Source organism: Pseudorca crassidens, chromosome 14, assembly GCF_039906515.1.
Source record: "Pseudorca crassidens isolate mPseCra1 chromosome 14, mPseCra1.hap1, whole genome shotgun sequence".
NCBI classification, from domain to species: Eukaryota; Metazoa; Chordata; class Mammalia; order Artiodactyla; family Delphinidae; genus Pseudorca; species Pseudorca crassidens.
The window spans coordinates 70392580-70411777 of record NC_090309.1 but is presented as its reverse complement, the minus strand read 5'-3'; the positions used below and the strand labels follow the sequence as shown (position 1 = coordinate 70411777).

General features: G+C 39.6%; 1 protein-coding gene across 3 annotated transcripts in view; it reads left to right on the top strand.

Moving 5' to 3' along the window:
- Nucleotides 1-19198, top strand: part of BABAM2 (BRISC and BRCA1 A complex member 2) — a 434786-nt gene that overhangs the window by 215119 nt on the left and 200469 nt on the right. For all 3 annotated transcript variants that reach the window (XM_067703374.1, XM_067703375.1, XM_067703376.1), the window contains one exon: nucleotides 15206-15315. In XM_067703374.1, coding sequence (XP_067559475.1) covers nucleotides 15206-15315 — 110 coding nt within the window. The remainder of the gene's footprint in view (nucleotides 1-15205; nucleotides 15316-19198) is intronic.

Sequence of the window (19198 nt, the reverse complement as noted above, 5' to 3'; positions counted from 1 at the left end):
GTTTATTTTGATGCTCAATATTATTTCTATATCTATCCGTGTATATTAAACAACTGTGTTCATACGGATACCTCCAATACCAATTTAATATGCTGGATTTGTTCTGTTTTCTTCCTCTTTGTATGTATTTGTAACTTTCTTCTTTGAAAGTGATAAATCCAGTTCCCATTCTCCATAATATAATTTGGATATATTACCCAGCGATAAATCCCGTTCCCGTTCTCCATAATATATTGTGGATATATTACCCAGTGATAAATCCCGTTCCCATTCTCTATAATATATTATGGATATATTCCATTAGTTACATAGCCCCCACCCCCGCATGTGACCAGCCTCCCATTGTTGCTGCTGTCTCTCCCTCGTGTGGGCACCCTCTGCACTCTGCTTGGGCTCCAACACCCTACACCAAGTTGCCTTTCTATGGAGACATCCTTCTCGTTCTGCTCTGGACCACTGTAGAGCTCCCACCCTCACCCCACATTCAGCCTTGCTCTCCAGTCCATCTTTCCCAAGCTGTCAGAATACTCTTTCTAAAGCAATCTGATCATTTCACTACCTTGTTTGTAATCCCTTTTTGTGTTGCCCTTAAAAAAACAAACTCCTGGCTGAAATGCATCCAGGTTGTTTATGGTCGGTCCCTTAAACTTGTCCAGCTTCATCTGTCACCCCTCCTTACTAGTGTCCTCTGTTTCAGCCTTTCTGAACGCTGCCCTGAATGTGCCATGTACCTCTGTACCCCCGTGTCTTTCTATGCACTGTTCTCTCTTTGTTTCACTCCCTTATACTTTTTATTCCTTTAGAGCACTGAGATTCCTTCCAATTAAAAATGTTACCTCCTTGAAAAGCCGTATGTGACAGCCAGTTTTGCCCTTTCTTTAACACCTCTCCTTCTTCCTGCCATAGATTCACACCTCTCTTATAATACACCTTTATTCTAACAGTTTTAATCAGGTGGTCAGTTATTATTATTTTTATTGTTTATTTAGTTTTCCTACTTGTGTGTAAAGGCTTTGAGGGCATGTGTCTCTAGCACCTTGTAGGTAGTGCCTAACACAGAATAGGGTATTAATACATGTTTGTAGAATGAATGAATGAATGAATGAATCCTGAGGTCAGTCCCAAAGGTATACTCAGTATAGAAGGAGAATGGAAATAATTGAAGACAGAAGAAAATAAAAGAAATCTGCAATATATTTTGCCCAGGATGCATAGGCTTAGTAGGTCCAGCCATGGTTTATCTGGGGGAAAAGCCCTTTTGAGTTTGCTGAGGCATTGGGAAGGTTTTCTGCCCGTGTATTTTTTTTAAACGTGGTTTGCTTGTTTGTTTTTTGACATAGTCTGTGAAACCTGTTTTGGATTGTTGTGCAGATTTTCATGTACACTTAGCAACATTTGATTCAGTAAGTAACAGACCCAAGAGACCCAAGAGCTAAAGGGTTCAACCTAGTCTGCTATCTTAATTGCATTCTTTCATGCTTATCTGATATAAACTTTTATCAGTAAGTTGAATCCACATTCTAATGTGAACAAGAAATGTTAAGTTGTTAGTAGCTTCCCTGGAGAATTGCAACTTGCTAGGACGCTTCAGTACTTTCATCATCATTGATGTATCATGAAATGTCACAGTTTCTGTTCATAAGCACAGAACTGCAAATGTTCGTCAATTGGTCTATCTTAAACCTGTTATTAGCTTAGAAATGAAAGAAATATTCTTTACCAACCCAAGCCAAGGATAAAGTCTAACTCAATTTATAGTTCTTCTAAATCTGGTCATCAGCACCTCTATAATTAGTAAAGTTCTAAATAACAAAGCCACCTACTCAATAGTTAATGTATGCTAAGTCCAACATTTAGAGTTTTTCATTTTGGGAACTTTTTAGTATAATATGTTCTTCATATGAAAATTTCTACTCTTAATAAATTTCCTCCTGTTTGGGGGGTCTTACATTTCCTTTTTGATTCACACAGACCTCATCTAGTAAGCGACATAGAGTTTTCAAAGAAGATTTGTATACAGTAGATTGACGTAGTGAAAAAAAGCATTGATGCAGGAGTCAGCAGTCATGGGTTTTGGTTTCAGCCCTGTGACTGATCAACTCTGCACATTAGACAAATCACTTCCCTTATCTCGGTTTCTCCATCTGTAAATCTATGAAGTGTGGGTATTGAATCAATGACTACAAACTTTATTTTTAATATAATAGAAACCTTTTTACAAATGAAATCTTTCTCCCAGTGCCTGGTATACAAAATGCCCGGTATATGTCTTAAGACATATACTCTCAGGTACACGTGATCCCAAGTTTTCCCCAGAACACAGGGTAACAACCCCTGGCCCAGATCTCGAAGGGGTCTTTTTTCCTTTTTTTTTTTTTTTTTTTTTTGCGGTACGCGGGCCTCTCACTGTTACGGTCTCTCCCGTTGCGGAGCACAGGCTCCGGATAAGCAGGCTCAGCGGCCATGGCTCACGGTCCCAGCCGCTCCGCGGCACGTGGGATCTTCCCGGACCGGGGCGCGAACCCGCATCCCCTGCATCGGCAGGCGGACTCTCAACCACTGCGCCACCAGGGAAGCCCTCTTTTTTACTTTTAACGTTCTCTGATTTTATTTACCCTTTGCTCCTGTCATTTCACCTTTGGCACATTTCCAACGTCATTGACCTGAAGGGGATAGTGTTCACAGTGCCACCTCTCTTGACCTGGTCCCTTTCTCTGGCTCCTCCATAGCTTATGGACGTGGCCGGTTAGAAGAATATTTGAAGAGTACCTTACTGTACTTTTCCGCTTCTACCACGATTCTTTCCTCCATTTAACTCTGAGGTTTTGGAATATACCACAGATACTTATTTTTAAATCCTAAACTTTGTCTCAGATACCTTCCACAGTCTTCCACAGCCCCGTTCAACATCACAGTTCATCTGTGTTCTCCTCCTGTTTAATCACAGGATGGATATCTTAGTCCATTGCTTTTCAGTTCTCTATTTTTGGACCTATTTTCTCTCCCTTAAGTGTCAGTTCTCTAAGCCGGTGCTTCTCAAACTTTAATGTTCTACAGATCATCTAGGCATTTGTTAAGTATCCCCCAGGTGAAGCTGGTGCTGCTAGTCTGATTCGCAAGGCTCCATCCACACAGGCTTCATTCAGCTGCCGGCTGTTCACAAATGTGATGCCACGTCTGCATTTGGGGTCTGTTACTGGGCCCCCCTGTCTCTACACATTTTGAACTAGATAGTCTGGAGTAAGGAAGTGGTAGGACTGTCGTCACTGTAAAACGTCCAAAGCTTACTGTTTAATGTCGTGCAGGCTGGGAAAGCCAGAGCTTCCTTTCGCTGCCTTCTACCACCTCTAGAAGCTTTGCTTGTTTCCTCTTAGGATGCCCATTACTCTCCTGCTTTATCTCCTCTCTTATAAAAGTCTAATGCCAGGAAGGAGTCTGATGAATTCACTCTCAATACGTAGAAAAAACTGATGCGTTTTCAGCCTTACCTTTTAAGAATTAATCATGTCCTATCTTATCGGATCTCTTATTGAAGAAGCAAAAAAGAACATTTCTCATCTTCATGTGTTTACATCCGCCTCTTTAAGTTGGGAGATGGATTCTTGCAATTCTTTTTTTCCGTATTGTTTCCATCAAAATGTCTCGCCCATGGTAGGTAAATCATAAATGAGTATTGACTTAGCGATAGCACATGGTGTGTTGTTTGGAAGTCGATTAGAAATGGCAAAAAGATTGCTCTTGCCTTTTTGTCTTATAGGGTTTGCTCTCTCAGTCAAGTGTTTGAACTTGAATTTTCCTCTTATTCTAGGGGATGACCTGAACCCAAGGGATAATGGCTCATTCTGCCCCAAATTACACCTACTGATTTATATTAGAAAGTCAAGTTAATAAGGTACATAGACCTCTGCTGTTTCTGCTAGGGATGTCTGCTTGTGGAACCCATTTTTGGATCAGCAGATTACTGGAAAGCATATGTGGTCATTCTTTCATACACATATTCATACATTTGTTCATCAAATACTTATTGGGTACCTATTTTTGTAGTAGGCACCATTCTAGGCAGTGGGAGCACGACAGTGAATGAAACACTGCCCTTTAAGGAACCCAGCCAGATACATGATAAGAGCACATATCTAAGTAACTTTAAAATGCAGATGAAACAATAAAATGTTACCATATGAAGGGCATAGCTAAATACCTGTAGGATTTCAGAGGAGAAACCGTTACCTCAGAGGGCGGGGTCAGGAAGTCTTGTGAGAGGATATGGCATCTGTTAAAGAACAGATAGAATTGGGAGGTTTGGGGAAGAAGGCATTTAGGATTGAGTGGCAGGATGGAGTTCGGACAGCTGCTGCAGTTAGGGTGTGTCAGCGGCAGAGTGGGAAAATGAGGCTGGAAGGATACCTTGGAGGGGCTGGAATGCCAGGCCACTGTAGAGCCAGGGTGCCCTTTTGAATCTGAGAGAAATGCAGTATTTACTTCTCAGAGCTCATTTTCTGCTCTGGAATCATTCCTCCAGCCAGTTCCAGAGGGATATGGCTCTAAGCCTCTAGTTCTTTTCAGAGCTCCTATCTGCCCTTTAGGTTCTGCAGAGAACATCAATATGCAAATCGAAAGATCTCTGATTACTTCAAGGAGAGAGTGTCTAGTAGGCTCCGTTCTCTGTTTTAACACCTGTGGCTTGTGACTGTCGCCAATTAATGAGGGTGCGGTACCAGGTGGCTGAAACAGCGTGGAAGTAACCAGTTGCCTAGTTGCCATGGGCACCAGACTGTTTGAGCCAAATGATTCGCTGGGTGGGTAGGTGCAAAGGTATTATGCACTTCTAGGGTGCCGTTCCCTTCTGTCCTCACACACACAACCACCCAGGAAGAATCTCTAAACCCTATAACTCAAAGCTACCTAGCATGGAAAGGATAGGGTGGAGCTTTAATAGTAGAAAGAATAACATGGTAATGGAAATGATGTCAGACCAAGAGTCGGGGAGGAAGGAGTAAGAGAAATGAAACTTAACATTTACCAGGCACATTCTTCATGCCTGGTTCTGTGCTTGGCTACTTTCGTATACATTTGCCAAAGCCTTGCAAACCTGTTGCTTTCCATAATGCCCACATTTAGCATGTCATGTGGAAAAAATATAAAAACATGCAAACTCTTAGCAAATTTTTTTATTTCTGTAGCTAAAAGATCCCCATTTCTATGCAGTTGTTAAATTGTATGATGAACTTGCAAAACGTGTGTGTTCAAACGGCTTGCTGCTGCGGCTTGTCCGCCTTTAGCGTTGGCACCTCCAATACCTTTTCATTCACTGGGTGAGGTTTAGGGTGGCTAGAGAGCGGGGAGTGCAGGCTCTTCCATCCAAGGCCCGGGATGGCTTACTGTGCTGTTTCAGGTCCACCAGGGCGAGAAGCAGTAAGTGCAGGAAAATAGCCTCGCTGCAGCCGGAGCCCGATGCTGCGGCCGATGCTCTAGCAAACCTTTCTTCTGGCACGTGCGGAGGGCGTGCCGCTCACCTCTGTCCTAAAAGCCCCTTCTAGGCTCTGATTAGGGCCTGGCACTCCACAGCACGTAACAAGTATTCAGATAACTCAGGAACAAAAGTCTCTTCTTAGCACTTAGTTCTGTAAATTTCAATTTGCCGTGGTTATCATCTATATTAGTTAGTTTAACAATTTACAAGAGAAAATGCTGGTTATAAGTGAAGGGAAACCACTTCAAACCAGCATAAAGCACGTAGGGCAATTTACTGGCTTTCCAAAGCTGGGAGAAGGTTGAAAAGCCAAACAACAGTAGGGGCAGGACGCAGCCGGACGAAGCACCACGGGAACTCGGTGCGAGTGCTGCCCGGGACGCTCTTCTCTCTCAGCTCTGTGTCTCTAGGGTGCAGGCTTTATTCTCTCACCCTACAGCCTGGCCTCTTCCATGAATGGGAAATATGGCTACTGACAGTTTCTTTTGCCTGTGCAAAAGGACTGGGCTCTTCCAGGACCCATCAGCTGTTCTCAGGGGGTTGGAACTGGCATCTCTGCCATGAGCTGTAAGGATCGGGACTTACGGGTGGGGACTAGAAGAGAGAGGGGCTTCCCAGGAGAAGAGAAGGTGTCAGGCAGGTAGCGTCACAGATAGCCACTGTATCAGCTACCCTTTCAAATGTCTTTTTCTATCCCTTACAAAGAGCTGTATGAACTACTTACATAAAAGCTTTATCTACCTTTTCCTTAAGTTATGGAACCATACTGGGGATGTGGTAAATGGTGTCGTATTTGTTCCATATGCGCTTAAAGAAAACTCACTATTGTTTTAACTTGTTTTGTTGGGCTCCTGGATGACAGTCTGGCACAAGGTTTGTATCTGTAGGTGTGCATAAAATCACAACTCAGATGCCTGAGGATGTGGTTTAGTTTGATTTGTAAAACACTTACAAAAACTGATGCTTATATAAATAAGCTTAGCTTCCTATCAGACTCATTAAGAACACATTGTTAGGGTAATAGGGGAAACCCCGCACTCCAGATTCTTTCTCTAGAAACATTGGTGAGTAGAGAAGGTGGTGGAAGCCAGGAAACATCCTGTGCTTCCAATGAGGACCCTGGCTGTACTGCAACCCCCGCCCGCCCCCCCCCCCCCCCACAACCTCTAACCCTCTGGAGAGAAGGCTCCATTTTACACACCTTGTAGTCAATGCTGTGATTATTCAAAGAAAGTTGGTGGTTCTCAAGGCTATGTCTGTTAGGTATAATAACGGTTGGGACAGTAGTTGACCAATGAAATCTTGATCATCATTATTTTAAAAGAGCCAGGAATTTTTTTCCCCAAAGTTGTTTGCACAACATGTGTTTCAATTTAGTTTTATAAACAGAAGCTATAACCAACATATTAAGGTTAAGTACAGCTTCACAAGCAGATTCCTGCATAAATGAGAGCAGTGAAATGGTTTTTGTTTATGAAACTAATAAGTAAGATATATTTAAAAAAAAAAACCCTAACCCCATACTGTATCGTGACATCTCATAGTAATGAACTCAAGATATCACTTTTAGAAAACACGGGTAGGTGACAGCAGCTCTTTCCTGGTATCCTGGACTCCCCTTCTAAGAGCTGGCTGTTTCAAGAACATCGTAGTTATCCTTTCCCGACCCAACAATCAGCTCTTCCTATTTCCACTGAGTACAGTTAGTTAATCATAGAGTGTGCCTAATCGTACAGAATTGAAGGAAGATTGATGTTATGGCTTAGAACTCCACAACCCTCATCAGTGTTCTTGGGGAAGCCATCCTCTTTCCTTCACTGAGTCTGTGTGAAGATGTCAAACAAATACATTTTATTTGGCATGGTGACCTTTATAGCTTTTAGTCTTCATACTCTTAAAATTTTAAATTTCTTGCTCCACAGTTTCTAAAAGTAAACATTAAAACACATAAAGCATGTACTCCTCAATTAGTTTTGAATACCCATTGGTGCAGGCAGGATAGTCTATTTGGGGTAAAAAGGGAATAAGAAATGGCTGCTTAAGTTGCTCATGGTCGTTTGGAGCACACAGGATTTAGACACTAAGTGGAGGACAAGTACGTGTTTAGTAAATCTCTGCTATCTTTTCTGCATGTGGGTTTCCAAGTTTTTTATATCTTTCTTTGAGCACTGATACTGAGTCTTTTCTTTGTGCCCAAGAGCATGCCAGTGGGTATAGCATCGTGGCTAAGAGTCCAGGTTCTGAGTCAGCATACATGGGTTCAAAATTCATTTTCACCATTTAATCACTTTCAAGCCTCAGTTTCTTCATCTGCAAATGTACAATAATAGTACCTACCTTATAAGGCTGTTATGGCAATTGTATGAGATAATGCATAGAAAGCACTAAGGAAAGTGACTATTGAATAAACGTCAGCTGTTGTTATTAGACATAATAGGAAGTAGGAGATCTCTACCCTGCCCTCAAGAAATTCACAGTCTGTTTGGAATTTAAAATATACACTGCTTAAACGGCATGGGGAATTCATGAGGCAACATGTAAAAACTACCAAGGGTAGACATAGATCACACTGTAGTTGAAAGGAATCTTAATGGAGCAAGTGAATTTACAATCAGAGTTAAAGAAATTAAAGTCACTGGGACTTCCCTGGCGGTCCAGTGGTTAAGATGTCACCTTCCAATGCAGGGGGTGCGGGTTCGATCCCTGGTCGGGGAGCTAAGATCCCACATGCCTCACGGCCAAAAAACCAAAACATAAAACAGAAGCAATATTGTAACAAATTCAATAAAGCCTTTAAAAAATGGACCACACTTAAAAAAAATCTTTAAAAAGAAAAATGAAATTAAAGTCACACCAATTAAGAAAAGGAGAGAAAGAGCATTTTTAAATTGTGTTTTATTTTTTAATTGAAGTATAGTTGATGTACAATATTATGTTACCTTCAAGTGTACTACATAGTGACTTGACATCTGCATACATTATGAAATGATCACTACAATATTATTGACCATATTCCTTATTCTGTATCTTATATCCCTGTGGCTTATTTATTTTATAACTGGAGGTTTGTACCTCTTCATCCCCTTCACCTATTCTGCCCTTCCCAACCTCCTCAAGAGAAAGAGCTTTTTGATAAGGGAAGTGGCAAGTGCAAAAGTGTTAGTCAAGATCTAGTAAAATGCATGGGGAGTGGCCCAGTTTGTCTGGACTAAGCAGAGGGAATCTTTTTACTCCCATTTCTATTTGGAGAAACCAAATCAGACGTAACTCTCTTAAAGGCTACCTTCACAAGATATATCAATATATCAAAGTAGTTTTTAGGCAAGAACTCAGTATGTGGTGAGATAAGCAGTAACTAGGCCTTCAGAACCCCAACCCCAGTGCAGCAACCCCTGCTGCATGGAAAGGAGGGGCCCAGGGCAAAAGGGCCCGACAGGACGCGACGCCCATCGATTCCTTACTCTTGTATCCATTTTGCTTTCCGACTACACTGGCTTTCCTTGCACTTGTATATTTCCCAGCACTTTGATGAAGAGGAAATGACCTGATTTCAAAAAAAATGACCAGTGTCTTTATTGGACAGAGACCCCTTAGCAGTGAGACCAAGGTCTTCTGTCAGGTACATCGTTTTCCTCGTTCTTGCATATTTCTTTTGCTTAGATTTAATTCAGTTCCCTAGCATGTTCATTGTCATGTCTTAATGCTAGTAGAATACAAATTCGAATGTTGACGGGGACTACTTATGCTGATATATAGCGCAGTGAGTCAAGAGGGCTTTTCATCCTAAATCTCCTGTCGCAAGTAATGAGAGGCCACTGCTGAGTCTCCACAAGCTGTCTTGGAACGCTCTCTTGCAACTCCCATTCCCTCCTCACTCCTTGCCCCCTTCCCCTGCTTTCATTTTTCTCCGTAATATTGGTAACATATTATCTATTTTCCTTACTTTGTTAAATGTTTGTTAAATGAACGGTAGCATCATGAGAGTCTTATTCTCTTACTTGAAAAAACCTGAAAAAAAACCTGATTTTGAAAAATCTAAATTTATGTAATTTGATGACGAATCTGTAATAGCAAAATACTGGGCCTCTAAAGTACAAACCTCACTTAGTATATTTTAAAATAAGTTTCTGTTTTGGGGATTTTTAATTTGCTTACATCTTTTCAAAAGCTCATAGCTTTTGTATAATGAGGTGCTTACTCAGACCTAGTTTTTTCGCCCTAGGAATCATGATTAATCCTGGGTCTTGTTTAATATCATTTTAAATGTAACTCTAAATGGTTCTTACTCTATTTTTCACAGACAGTATAATAGCTTCCTTATAGTCTTTATGTCCACAAACTGGTTTTGCTAGTAATGGTTATAGCTTTGTTGTAAGCCTTTTCGAATTGAGAAATACAGTGGCTTTTTTAGTCTTCCTATGTGACATGTGGTTTGTAATATATATTGTCCAGCTAATGTCTATCACCAATTAGTTAATTGATAGTTTGTTCCTGTATTGACACTCAACATATAGGGGCTTGTTTAATGGCTGCTTTCCTCACTTGGAAAATTAGCATATCAGAAAGGTACAACATAATGATAAATTGTACTTGTGTTTGCTTTCATTTCCAAGGCTAATTGTTGTCTTTTCTACACCCTTTGGATATTTGCAATGAGCGGCGATTGAGAATAGGTGTATAGATAAACCATTATGACCTAAGCAGAATGTTAACTTTTATTAGTCGGTATACCCTTTGCTTACCTATGGGTCAGCTTTGAGTTTTCTTTGATAAAATCTTAAGTAGTCATAGATTTAAGGAACTAGAGAGATAAATATTGAGAAACTTTCTAGCAAAAAGCATTTTCTGTTTTACTCCGTTATTTCCTCATTCTTACAGTCATTCCTGCATTAATTCAGTTTTTTTTCAACCAATTTGCTATATATTTACTATGTTCCAGACACAGGGGATACAAAAATGAACAGGAAAAACTCCCAGCCTGCAAGGAACTCACCATCTAGTGACTATTCACTGCAAGCCGTAGGAACCCCTTTGTGCTACAGCCAAGTGCCGAGCCAAATCCATAGTTAGTTTTCAGCAAAATATCATGGCCATTATTGCCTCACCCTATGTATATCAGTGCCTGACATGCTTTTATAAAGGTAGGAGTCAGTATTTTTTTTTTTTTTTAGCTTCATGTTCGGCGTCTTTCCCCCATTTTAGCTTGTTGCAGTTTCAAATGGCGCAGATAGAAAGCCCTGAAAATGTATACTTATACATTTTTAAATGTCCCCTACTACACTGTAACCACCCCCTGTTTTCTAAATGCTGCCATTAGTGGTTACAATAATCATCTGTAATGTTAGCTTCTAAGAGCCATGGTACAAGAGCTTCTTTTATAATTTCCCAGATGGAAAGGAACACATGTACAATCCTGTTAGAGTTGCAGAAACTGGAAACAGCTCTGTGTGGATTTGTATTTTTGGAACTCTTTGGGCTTATTTAAGCTCTCAGAGTCAAACTTACGTATCCATTAGGAATCAAATACCAACTCGGGGAAAACTCACGTGCCACACCAAGGGGAATAAATCATATTAAAGTAGTTTGTAAAGGAACTCCTGGAAACAACTATTTTCATATTCAGAGTAATGTTTCGTGTACTTTTTGCAGGATGCCAGATAATAAACGTTGATTATATAAACCAGGGTCATTCCGGTTGTTTGGAGGACTGTCTCTGAGCATTTCTGTTCTTTGCTTAAATAGTAGTGAAATGAGAAGTTAAAAAGCAGGAAAGGGAAATAATTATAAATTATCCATAGGCATATGGAATGAAGCTGTTAATTAAAAGGGTTTTTAGTGGGCCCAAGTTTTGCAGTGTTTTTTTTGTTTTTACAGAGTTTTGTGACTTGAGGTCAGAGCCTTGACCTTTAACAAGGAAACTTAGTCATTGGAGAAAGGTATCTGAAAGTCAGTTCAATGTTAGTTCTTTTTTTATTGTCTCTCTTAAGATGACCAGCCTAACTCGAAAGGGGGACTACTTCTACACTTAGATTATAAAATGAATTTGTCCCGGGACTTCCCTGATGGCACAGTGGTTAAGAATCCGCCTGCCAATGCAGGGGACACCGGTTCAAGCCCTGATCCGGGAAGATCCCACATGCCGTGGAGCAGCTAAGCCCGTGAGCCACAACTACTGAGCCTGCACTCTAGAGCCTGCAAGCCACAACTACTGAGCCTGTGCACCACAACTACTGAATCCTGCGTGCTCTAGGGCCTGTGCTCTGCAACGAGAGAAGCCACCGCAGTAAGAAGCCCACGCACTGCAACGAAGAGTGGCCCCCTCTCGCTCTAGCTAGAGAAAGCCCACACACAGCAACGAAGACCCAATGCAGACAAAAATAAATAAGTAAAGTAAATAAATTTATAAAAAAATAATAAAATAAAATAAATTTGTCCCTCTGAATGTGAATTTTTTCAAGCTTAGCTTCAACCTTATTTTAGATATTTTATGAGTTTTAGAGTCATATAATTACATAGTTTCTATTTGTTGAGACTATAAGTATTTTTAAAATTTTCCATCCTTACTTTGCAGAAAGGAATATTCAAGGTTGGACTCTTTATCATCTATAAAAGAGCAAAAAGTGATAGATAAACTCAGACTCCCAATCTTGGCTTTCCTTTTAAAACCACTAGTTCTAGGGACCTTGGTGTACCTGAGGGGGTGTGTGTGCGGGGGGAGGACAGGAGCAAGGAGCCAGTACTTAGTTTCCAGACATCACTGGTGACAGCAACTTTCGTAAAGCAGGTTGCTGAAAATCACTAGGAGTGGAGAAAAACAGTTAGGAATTAACGTTAAATTGTTTATTGATTTATCCATTCAGCAGACATTGAGTGGTTTCTGTGTTCCAGGCACTGTACTAAAATCATCCTTGTACGTACTTCCTGTGTCATACCACCTAAAAATATACTCCAGATATACATGTGTATTGCAAATCTACATGTAAAAATAAAATTGTAACAATGTTAGATGAAAAACTAGGGAAATGGTTAAACAACCCCTGAGTTATTAACCAGATTTAACTCTATAGCAATCTAAATTTTCTTCTGATGTCAGAAGAGCCCCTAGACAAAGTCAGAAGTCAAAAAGAGAAAATATGTATAATACACATGATAGACAAGGGTTAGTAAATCTAATACACGGCAATAACAAAAAAGTCTAAGAACCTTTAAGCAAAATGGGTAAAGGATTTGTTGGGAAAATTTACAGGAGAAATGTAAATGACCAGTAAACAAGTGAAAAACATTGCCCAGCTTCATTCATTGAGTCTAAATTGAGATACCATTTTCCAGCTATCAGATGGCCAACATTAAATTAAAGAGTGACAACAGCCAGTGTTATCCAGTGACTCAGGATGAACGGAAAGAGGCTCTCTCTCATACTGATGCAAACTCATGGGTCCAAATGTGAACTGCTGCAAAATTTTTAGAAAAACAATCTATTAAACTCTATTAAAATGTAAAATATTTATAACCTTTGACCCAACAGCTGAGTTTTAGTTATCTCCTAAGAACTATGAATCCCACTAGTAAAGGGTATATATACAAGGATATTTATTGTAGCACGATCAAGTAGCTAAGAACTACAAACAACCTGAATGTCTGTTGCTAGGGGAATGGTTAAATAGAAAATAAATCCATGCCGTGGAATATTATGTGGCTATTTAGAAAGCAGTTGGTAGAGTCCTGTGTATAATATGACTCCATTAGGGAAAACAAGACACAGGGTTAAAGAGTTATTTATATGCAAGTGTGTGTGTGTGTGTTTATGATCATAGAAAAAGCTGTTTAAGCCCATGTAACGGTTACTATTGGTTACCTTGAAAAGTGAGGGTGGAAATGCTTTTTCTTTTAAAAACTTCTGTATCATTTGACTAGTTACAACAAGGCTAAATGTAATGTAAAATGAAAAATCAGTTGAGAAGTTATAAAAGAGAGAATGAAAAGGGAAGGGTAAGTGGCCAAGAGACAGAAGAAGACCAGGAGAGTATAGTTTCTTAGAAGCAAGAAAGAGAATTTCCCGAGGAGAGAGATTTCCATGTCAAATACTGTTTAGAGATCAAGTAAGGTAAGGACCGAGAGGCATTTGCTGTGTTTAGTGGCTGCCTGTGGGAAGAAGTAAGGTCAGAAGGCTACTCTAGTGGGCTAAGGGGAGGCTAAGAGGAGGGGAGGGAGTGAGGCAGGGAGTGTGGACCACTCTTTCAGCAGTCTGTGCAGGGGAGGAGAGAGAGAACCCAGGGAACTAGGTAGAGACCAGCATGATTCGTTTCTTTCTTTTTAAAATTTTTATATTTTAAGATGGGAGAGACTTCCAGTCCTTGTCCCTATGTATACTTGCCACACTTGTGCATCCTATAGACACAATAGAAGGCAGAGCAAGGACACTGAAGATGCTAGAGGTGAGCAGGTGAGCATGATGTCCAGCTTCCTAGGATGCAGGAGAAACAGGGCTGAGGTTAGTTTTAGATCAAAGGAAGGACTTCATATCTGAGATTCTCACAGCTCACGGGCAGTGATTCTTAAAGTCTGGGTTGGGACCCTCCTAGGATGGCTGCTGAGCCCTCCTGAGGACCTGTGAACTGATTCGGAAATGTGGGTCAGTTCTTACCGGTCCTTCGGGGTGAAAGATGCGCAATGCTATCAAGTTTTTTTAAAAAACCTGCATTTGACTTGGAGGCACTATCAACCAGAAATAAATTATTAAGGGTTTTTAGAATTTGCTCTTCACAAATTGAAATCAACATGCAATGAGAATTTATTCTAATTTGGTATTTTCTTCTGGCAGCCTGGCAAATACTCAGGGCTTGGCAGCAATCATAAAGCACATGCACATAGTTGTAAATCCCACAATTTTAATTCAGGACAATTCAGTGTATCATCCGTGTTGGTTTGGGTTGGTTATGACACTCGATTGTTGCTATTCTTGCTTTTTAATTATAAATTACAGTAAGTTTAGCTTTATCATTACCAGTCTAGTTTATTGTGGGTTGTTTGGTTAACCTCTCAATGTTTCTTGATACATATCTGGATCAACAATGTTTTTGTCATAATATTCTTATAACTAGTCTTTTAAGATACGTATGTCTTGTGGTTCACATATGAATCATCCATAATCATTTTGCTAAAGCAGATATATACATCAACACCCTGCCATTTGCATGTACAGTGGAATACTTCACAGTGATATGCTTCTTGGTAATGTTTGCCATTTAAATAACTTATATTATCAAGGTAGATATAATAAAATTACTGGGTATTTTAAGATTTTGTTGTTGTCTAGTGATATAAATCATGTTTATAATGCATCTTCATCCCAGAAAAAGTAAATTTTAAGCCATTTGTATGTATTATGTAAATTATAAGCCATTATATATCTTGCTAGCAGCATGATTACTGTAATTTGTTAACTATGTTTTTGTCTAATTCTTTGTTATCACCAGATTCACTTTTCCCCTCTTGGAATGTGGGAACAAGTGAAATTGGTGGCAGGCTTTTTCTCACTGTGGTAGGCTTTGGTCAGAAAGTTTGAAAGCTATCACTCTAAAAGAGTGACTAGGTAGGTGGCAAAGGATGTGTGGCGTCTTGAATCCAGGTAACTCACACCTCTGGTCTCATTGCTAGTGGGCTGTAAGCTGGTCACCAGAAAGATGTCATGAGAGAAGGAACTGATGGCATTGTGTTTTTCACTAACTGTTTAAGGATGTGAATGAAGACCCTGGAGAAGATGTGGCCCTCCTTTCTGTCAGTTTTGAGGACACTGAAGCCACTCAGGTGTATCCTAAGCTGTACTTGTCACCCCGAATTGAACAGTAAGTATCCGTGTCATTTATGTTATGTAGCCTGATGCTTCTCCTTGTTAATCAAACATGCTTGCTACTTCTTTTGCCACTCTTAAACTCTTAAAATGACTTCTCTTTATTGACTTTTGTTTTCTTAAAAATGAATTCTATTCAGAGTTTAGATTTCAGAGTAAATGCAGTTGGTATTTGCAACTGTGATCTTTGGATGAGACTTAGTTGTGCAGTTTGTGATGTGAATACTGTGCCTGGTAGACTGGATTCACAATTGTGACTCCTTCCAAATGCCCCTGAGTATGTATGGTTACCCGAAAGAGGACTGCTGAACAACATCCTATGCAATTTCTTGTGTATTTGTAATACTTACAGTTGTTTGCAAAAATGTAACCAGTATCCTGACAGTATTAACTTATCCAGATTAGTGAAGGGAATAGAATAAGCAGATAGCTTAAAACGATGACATGTTCGAATTATTTTTCTGTGTTGAAATAGTTCTATATAACTTTACACAACATTCAGGCTACATGGTACAAGTAGTTTATTTTATTTTATTTTTTTAACATCTTTATTGGAGTATAATTGCTTTAGAATTATGTTGTGTTAGTTTCTGCTGTATAACAAAGTGAATCAGCTATATGTATACATATATCCCCATATCCCCTCCCTCTTGCGTCTCCCTCCCACCCTCCCTATCCCACCCCTCTAGGTGGTCACAAAGCACCGAGCTGATCTCCCTGTGCTATTTGGCTGCTTCCCACTAGCTATCTGTTTTACATTTGATAGTGTATATATGTCAATGCCACTCTCTCACTTCGTCCCAGCTTACCCTTCCCCCTCCCCGTGTCCTCAAGTCCATTGTCTCCATCTGCATCTTTGTTCCTGTCCTGCTCCTAGGTTCTTCAGAACCTTTTTTTTTTTTTTGATTGCATATATATGTGTTAGCATACAGTATTTGTTTTTCCCTTTCTGACTTATTTCACTTAGTATGACAGACTCTAGGTCCATCCACCTCACTACAAATAACTCAATTTCGTTTCTTTTTATGGCTGAGTAATATTCCATTGTATATATGAGCCACATCTTCTTTATCCATTCATCTGTCAGTGGACACTTAGGTTGCTTCCATGTCCTGGCTACTGTAAAAAGAGCTGCAATGAACATTGTGGTACATGACTCTTTTTGAATTATGGTTTTCTCAGGGTATATGCCTAGTAGTGGGATTGCTGGGTCGTATGGTAGTTCTATTTTTAGTTTCTTAAGGAACCTCCATACTGTTCTCCATAGTGGCTGTGTCAATTTACATTCCCACCAACAGTGCAAGAGGGGTCCCTCTTCTCCACACCCTCTCCAGCATTTATTGTTTGTAGATTTTTTGATGCTGGCCATTCTGGCTGGTGTGAGGTGATACCTCATTGTAGTTTGATTTGCATTTCTCTAATGATTAGTGATGTTGAGCATCCTTTCATGTGTTTGTTGGCAATCTGTATATCATTTTTGGAGAAATGTCTATTTAGGTCTTCTGCCCATTTTTGGATTGGGTTGTTTGTTTTTTTGATATTGAGCTGCATGAGCTGCTTGTATATTTTGGAGATTAATCCTTTGTCAGTTGCTTCATTTGCAAATATTTTCTCCCATTCTGAGGGTTTTGTTTTCGTCTTGTTTATGGCTTCTTTTGCTGTGCAAAACCTTTTAAGTTTCATTAGGTCCCATTTGTTTTTATTTCCATTTCTCTAGGAGGTGGGTCAAAAAGGATCGTGCAGTGATTTATGTCATAGAGTGTTCTGCCTATGTTTTCCTCTAAGAGTTTTATAGTGTCTGGCCTTACGTTTAGGTCTTTAATGCATTTTGAGTTTTTTTTTGTGTATGGTGTTAGGGAGTGTTCTAATTTCATTCTTTTACATGTAGCTGTCCAGTTTTCCCAGCACCACTTATTGAAGAGGCTGTCTGTTCTCCATTGTATATTCTTCCCTCCTTTATCAAAGATAAGGTGACCATATGTGTGTGGGTTTAACTCTGGACTTTCTATCCTGTTCCATTGATCTGTGTTTCTGTTTTTGTGCCAGTACCATACGGTCTTGAGCACTGTAGCTTTGTAGTATAGTCTGAAGTCAGGGAGCCTGATTGCTCCAGCTCCGTTTTTCTTTCTCAAGATTGCTTTGGCTATTTGGGGTCTTTTGTGTTTCCATACAAATCTTGCAATTTTTTGTTCTACTTCTGTGAAAAATGCCATTGACAGTTTGATAGAGATTGCATTGAATCAGTAGATTGCTTTGAGCAGTGTAGTCATTCTCACAGTGTTGATTCCTCCAATCCAAGAACATGGTATATCTTGCCATCTGTTTGTATTATGTTTCATTTCTTTCATCAGTGTCTTATAGTTTTCTGCATACAGGTCTTTTGTCTCCTTAGTTAAGTTTATTGCTAGGTATTTTATTCTTTTTGTTGCAGTGGTAAGTGGGAGTGTTTCCTTAATTTCTCTTTCAGATTTTTCATCATTAGTGTATAGGAATGCAAGAGATTTCTGTGCATTAATTTTCTATCCTGCTACTTTACCAAAAGCATTGATTAGCTCTAGTAGTTTTCTGGTAGCATCTTTAGGATTCTCTTTGTATAGTATCATGTCATCTGCAAACAGTGACAGTTTTACTTCTTTTCTGATTTGGATCCCTTTTATTTCTTTTTCTTCTCTGATTGCTGTGGCTAAAACTTCCAAAACTATGTTGAATAAGAGCGGTGAGAGTGGGCAACCTTGTCTTCTTCCTGATCTTAGTGGAAATTGTTTCAGTTTTTCACCATTGAGAATGACGTTGCCTGTGGGTTTGTCATATATAGCCTTAATTATGTTGAGGTAAGTTCCCTCTATGCCTACTTTCAGGAGGGTGTTTATCATAAATGGGTGTTGAATTATCTTATGGTTTTTATCCTTCAATTTGTTAATATGGTGTATCACATTGATTGATTTGCCTATATTGAAGAATCATTGCATTCCTGGGATAAACCCCACTTGATCATGGTGTATGACCCTTTTAATGTGCTGTTGGATTCCATTTGCTAGTATATTGTTGAGGATTTTTGAATCTATGTTCATCAGTGATATTGGCCTGCAGTTTTCTTTTTTTGTGACATTTTGTCTGGTTTTGGTATCAGGGTGATGGTGGCCTCGTAGAATGAGTTTGGGAGTGTTCCTCCATCTGCTATATTTTGGAAGAGTTTGAGAAGGATAGGTGTTAGTTCTCTAGATGTTTGATAGAATTCGCCCGTGAAGCCATCTGGTCCTGGGCTTTTGTTGGTTGGAAGATTTTTAATCACAGTGTCAATTTCAATGCTTGTGATTGGTCAGTTCATATTTTCTGTTTCTTCCTGGTTCAGTCTTGGAAGGTAGTGCTTTTCTAAGAATTTGTCCATTTCTTCCAGGTTGTCCATTTTATTGGTGTATAGCTGCTTGTAGTAATCTCTCACAATCCTTTGTATTTCTGCAGTGTCGGTTGTTACTTCTCCTTTTTCACTTCTCATTCTGTTGATTTGAGTCTTCTCCCTTTTTTTCTTGATGAGTCTGGCTAATGTTTTATCAATTTTGTTTATCTTCTCAAAGAAGCAGCGTTCAGTTTTACTGATCTTTGCTATCGTTTCCTTCATTTCTTTTTCATTTATTTCTGATCTGTTCTTTATGATTTCTTTCCTTCTGCTAACTTTGGGGTTTTTTTGTTCTTCTTCCTCTAATTGCTTTAGGTGTAGGGTTGGGTTGTTGGAGATTTTTCTTGTGTCTTGAGGTAGGATTGTATTGCTATACACTTTCCTCTTAGAACTGCTTTCGCTGCATCCCATAGGTTTTGGGTCATCATGTTTTCATTGTCATTTGTTTCTAGGTATTTTTTGATTTGCTCTTTGATTTCTT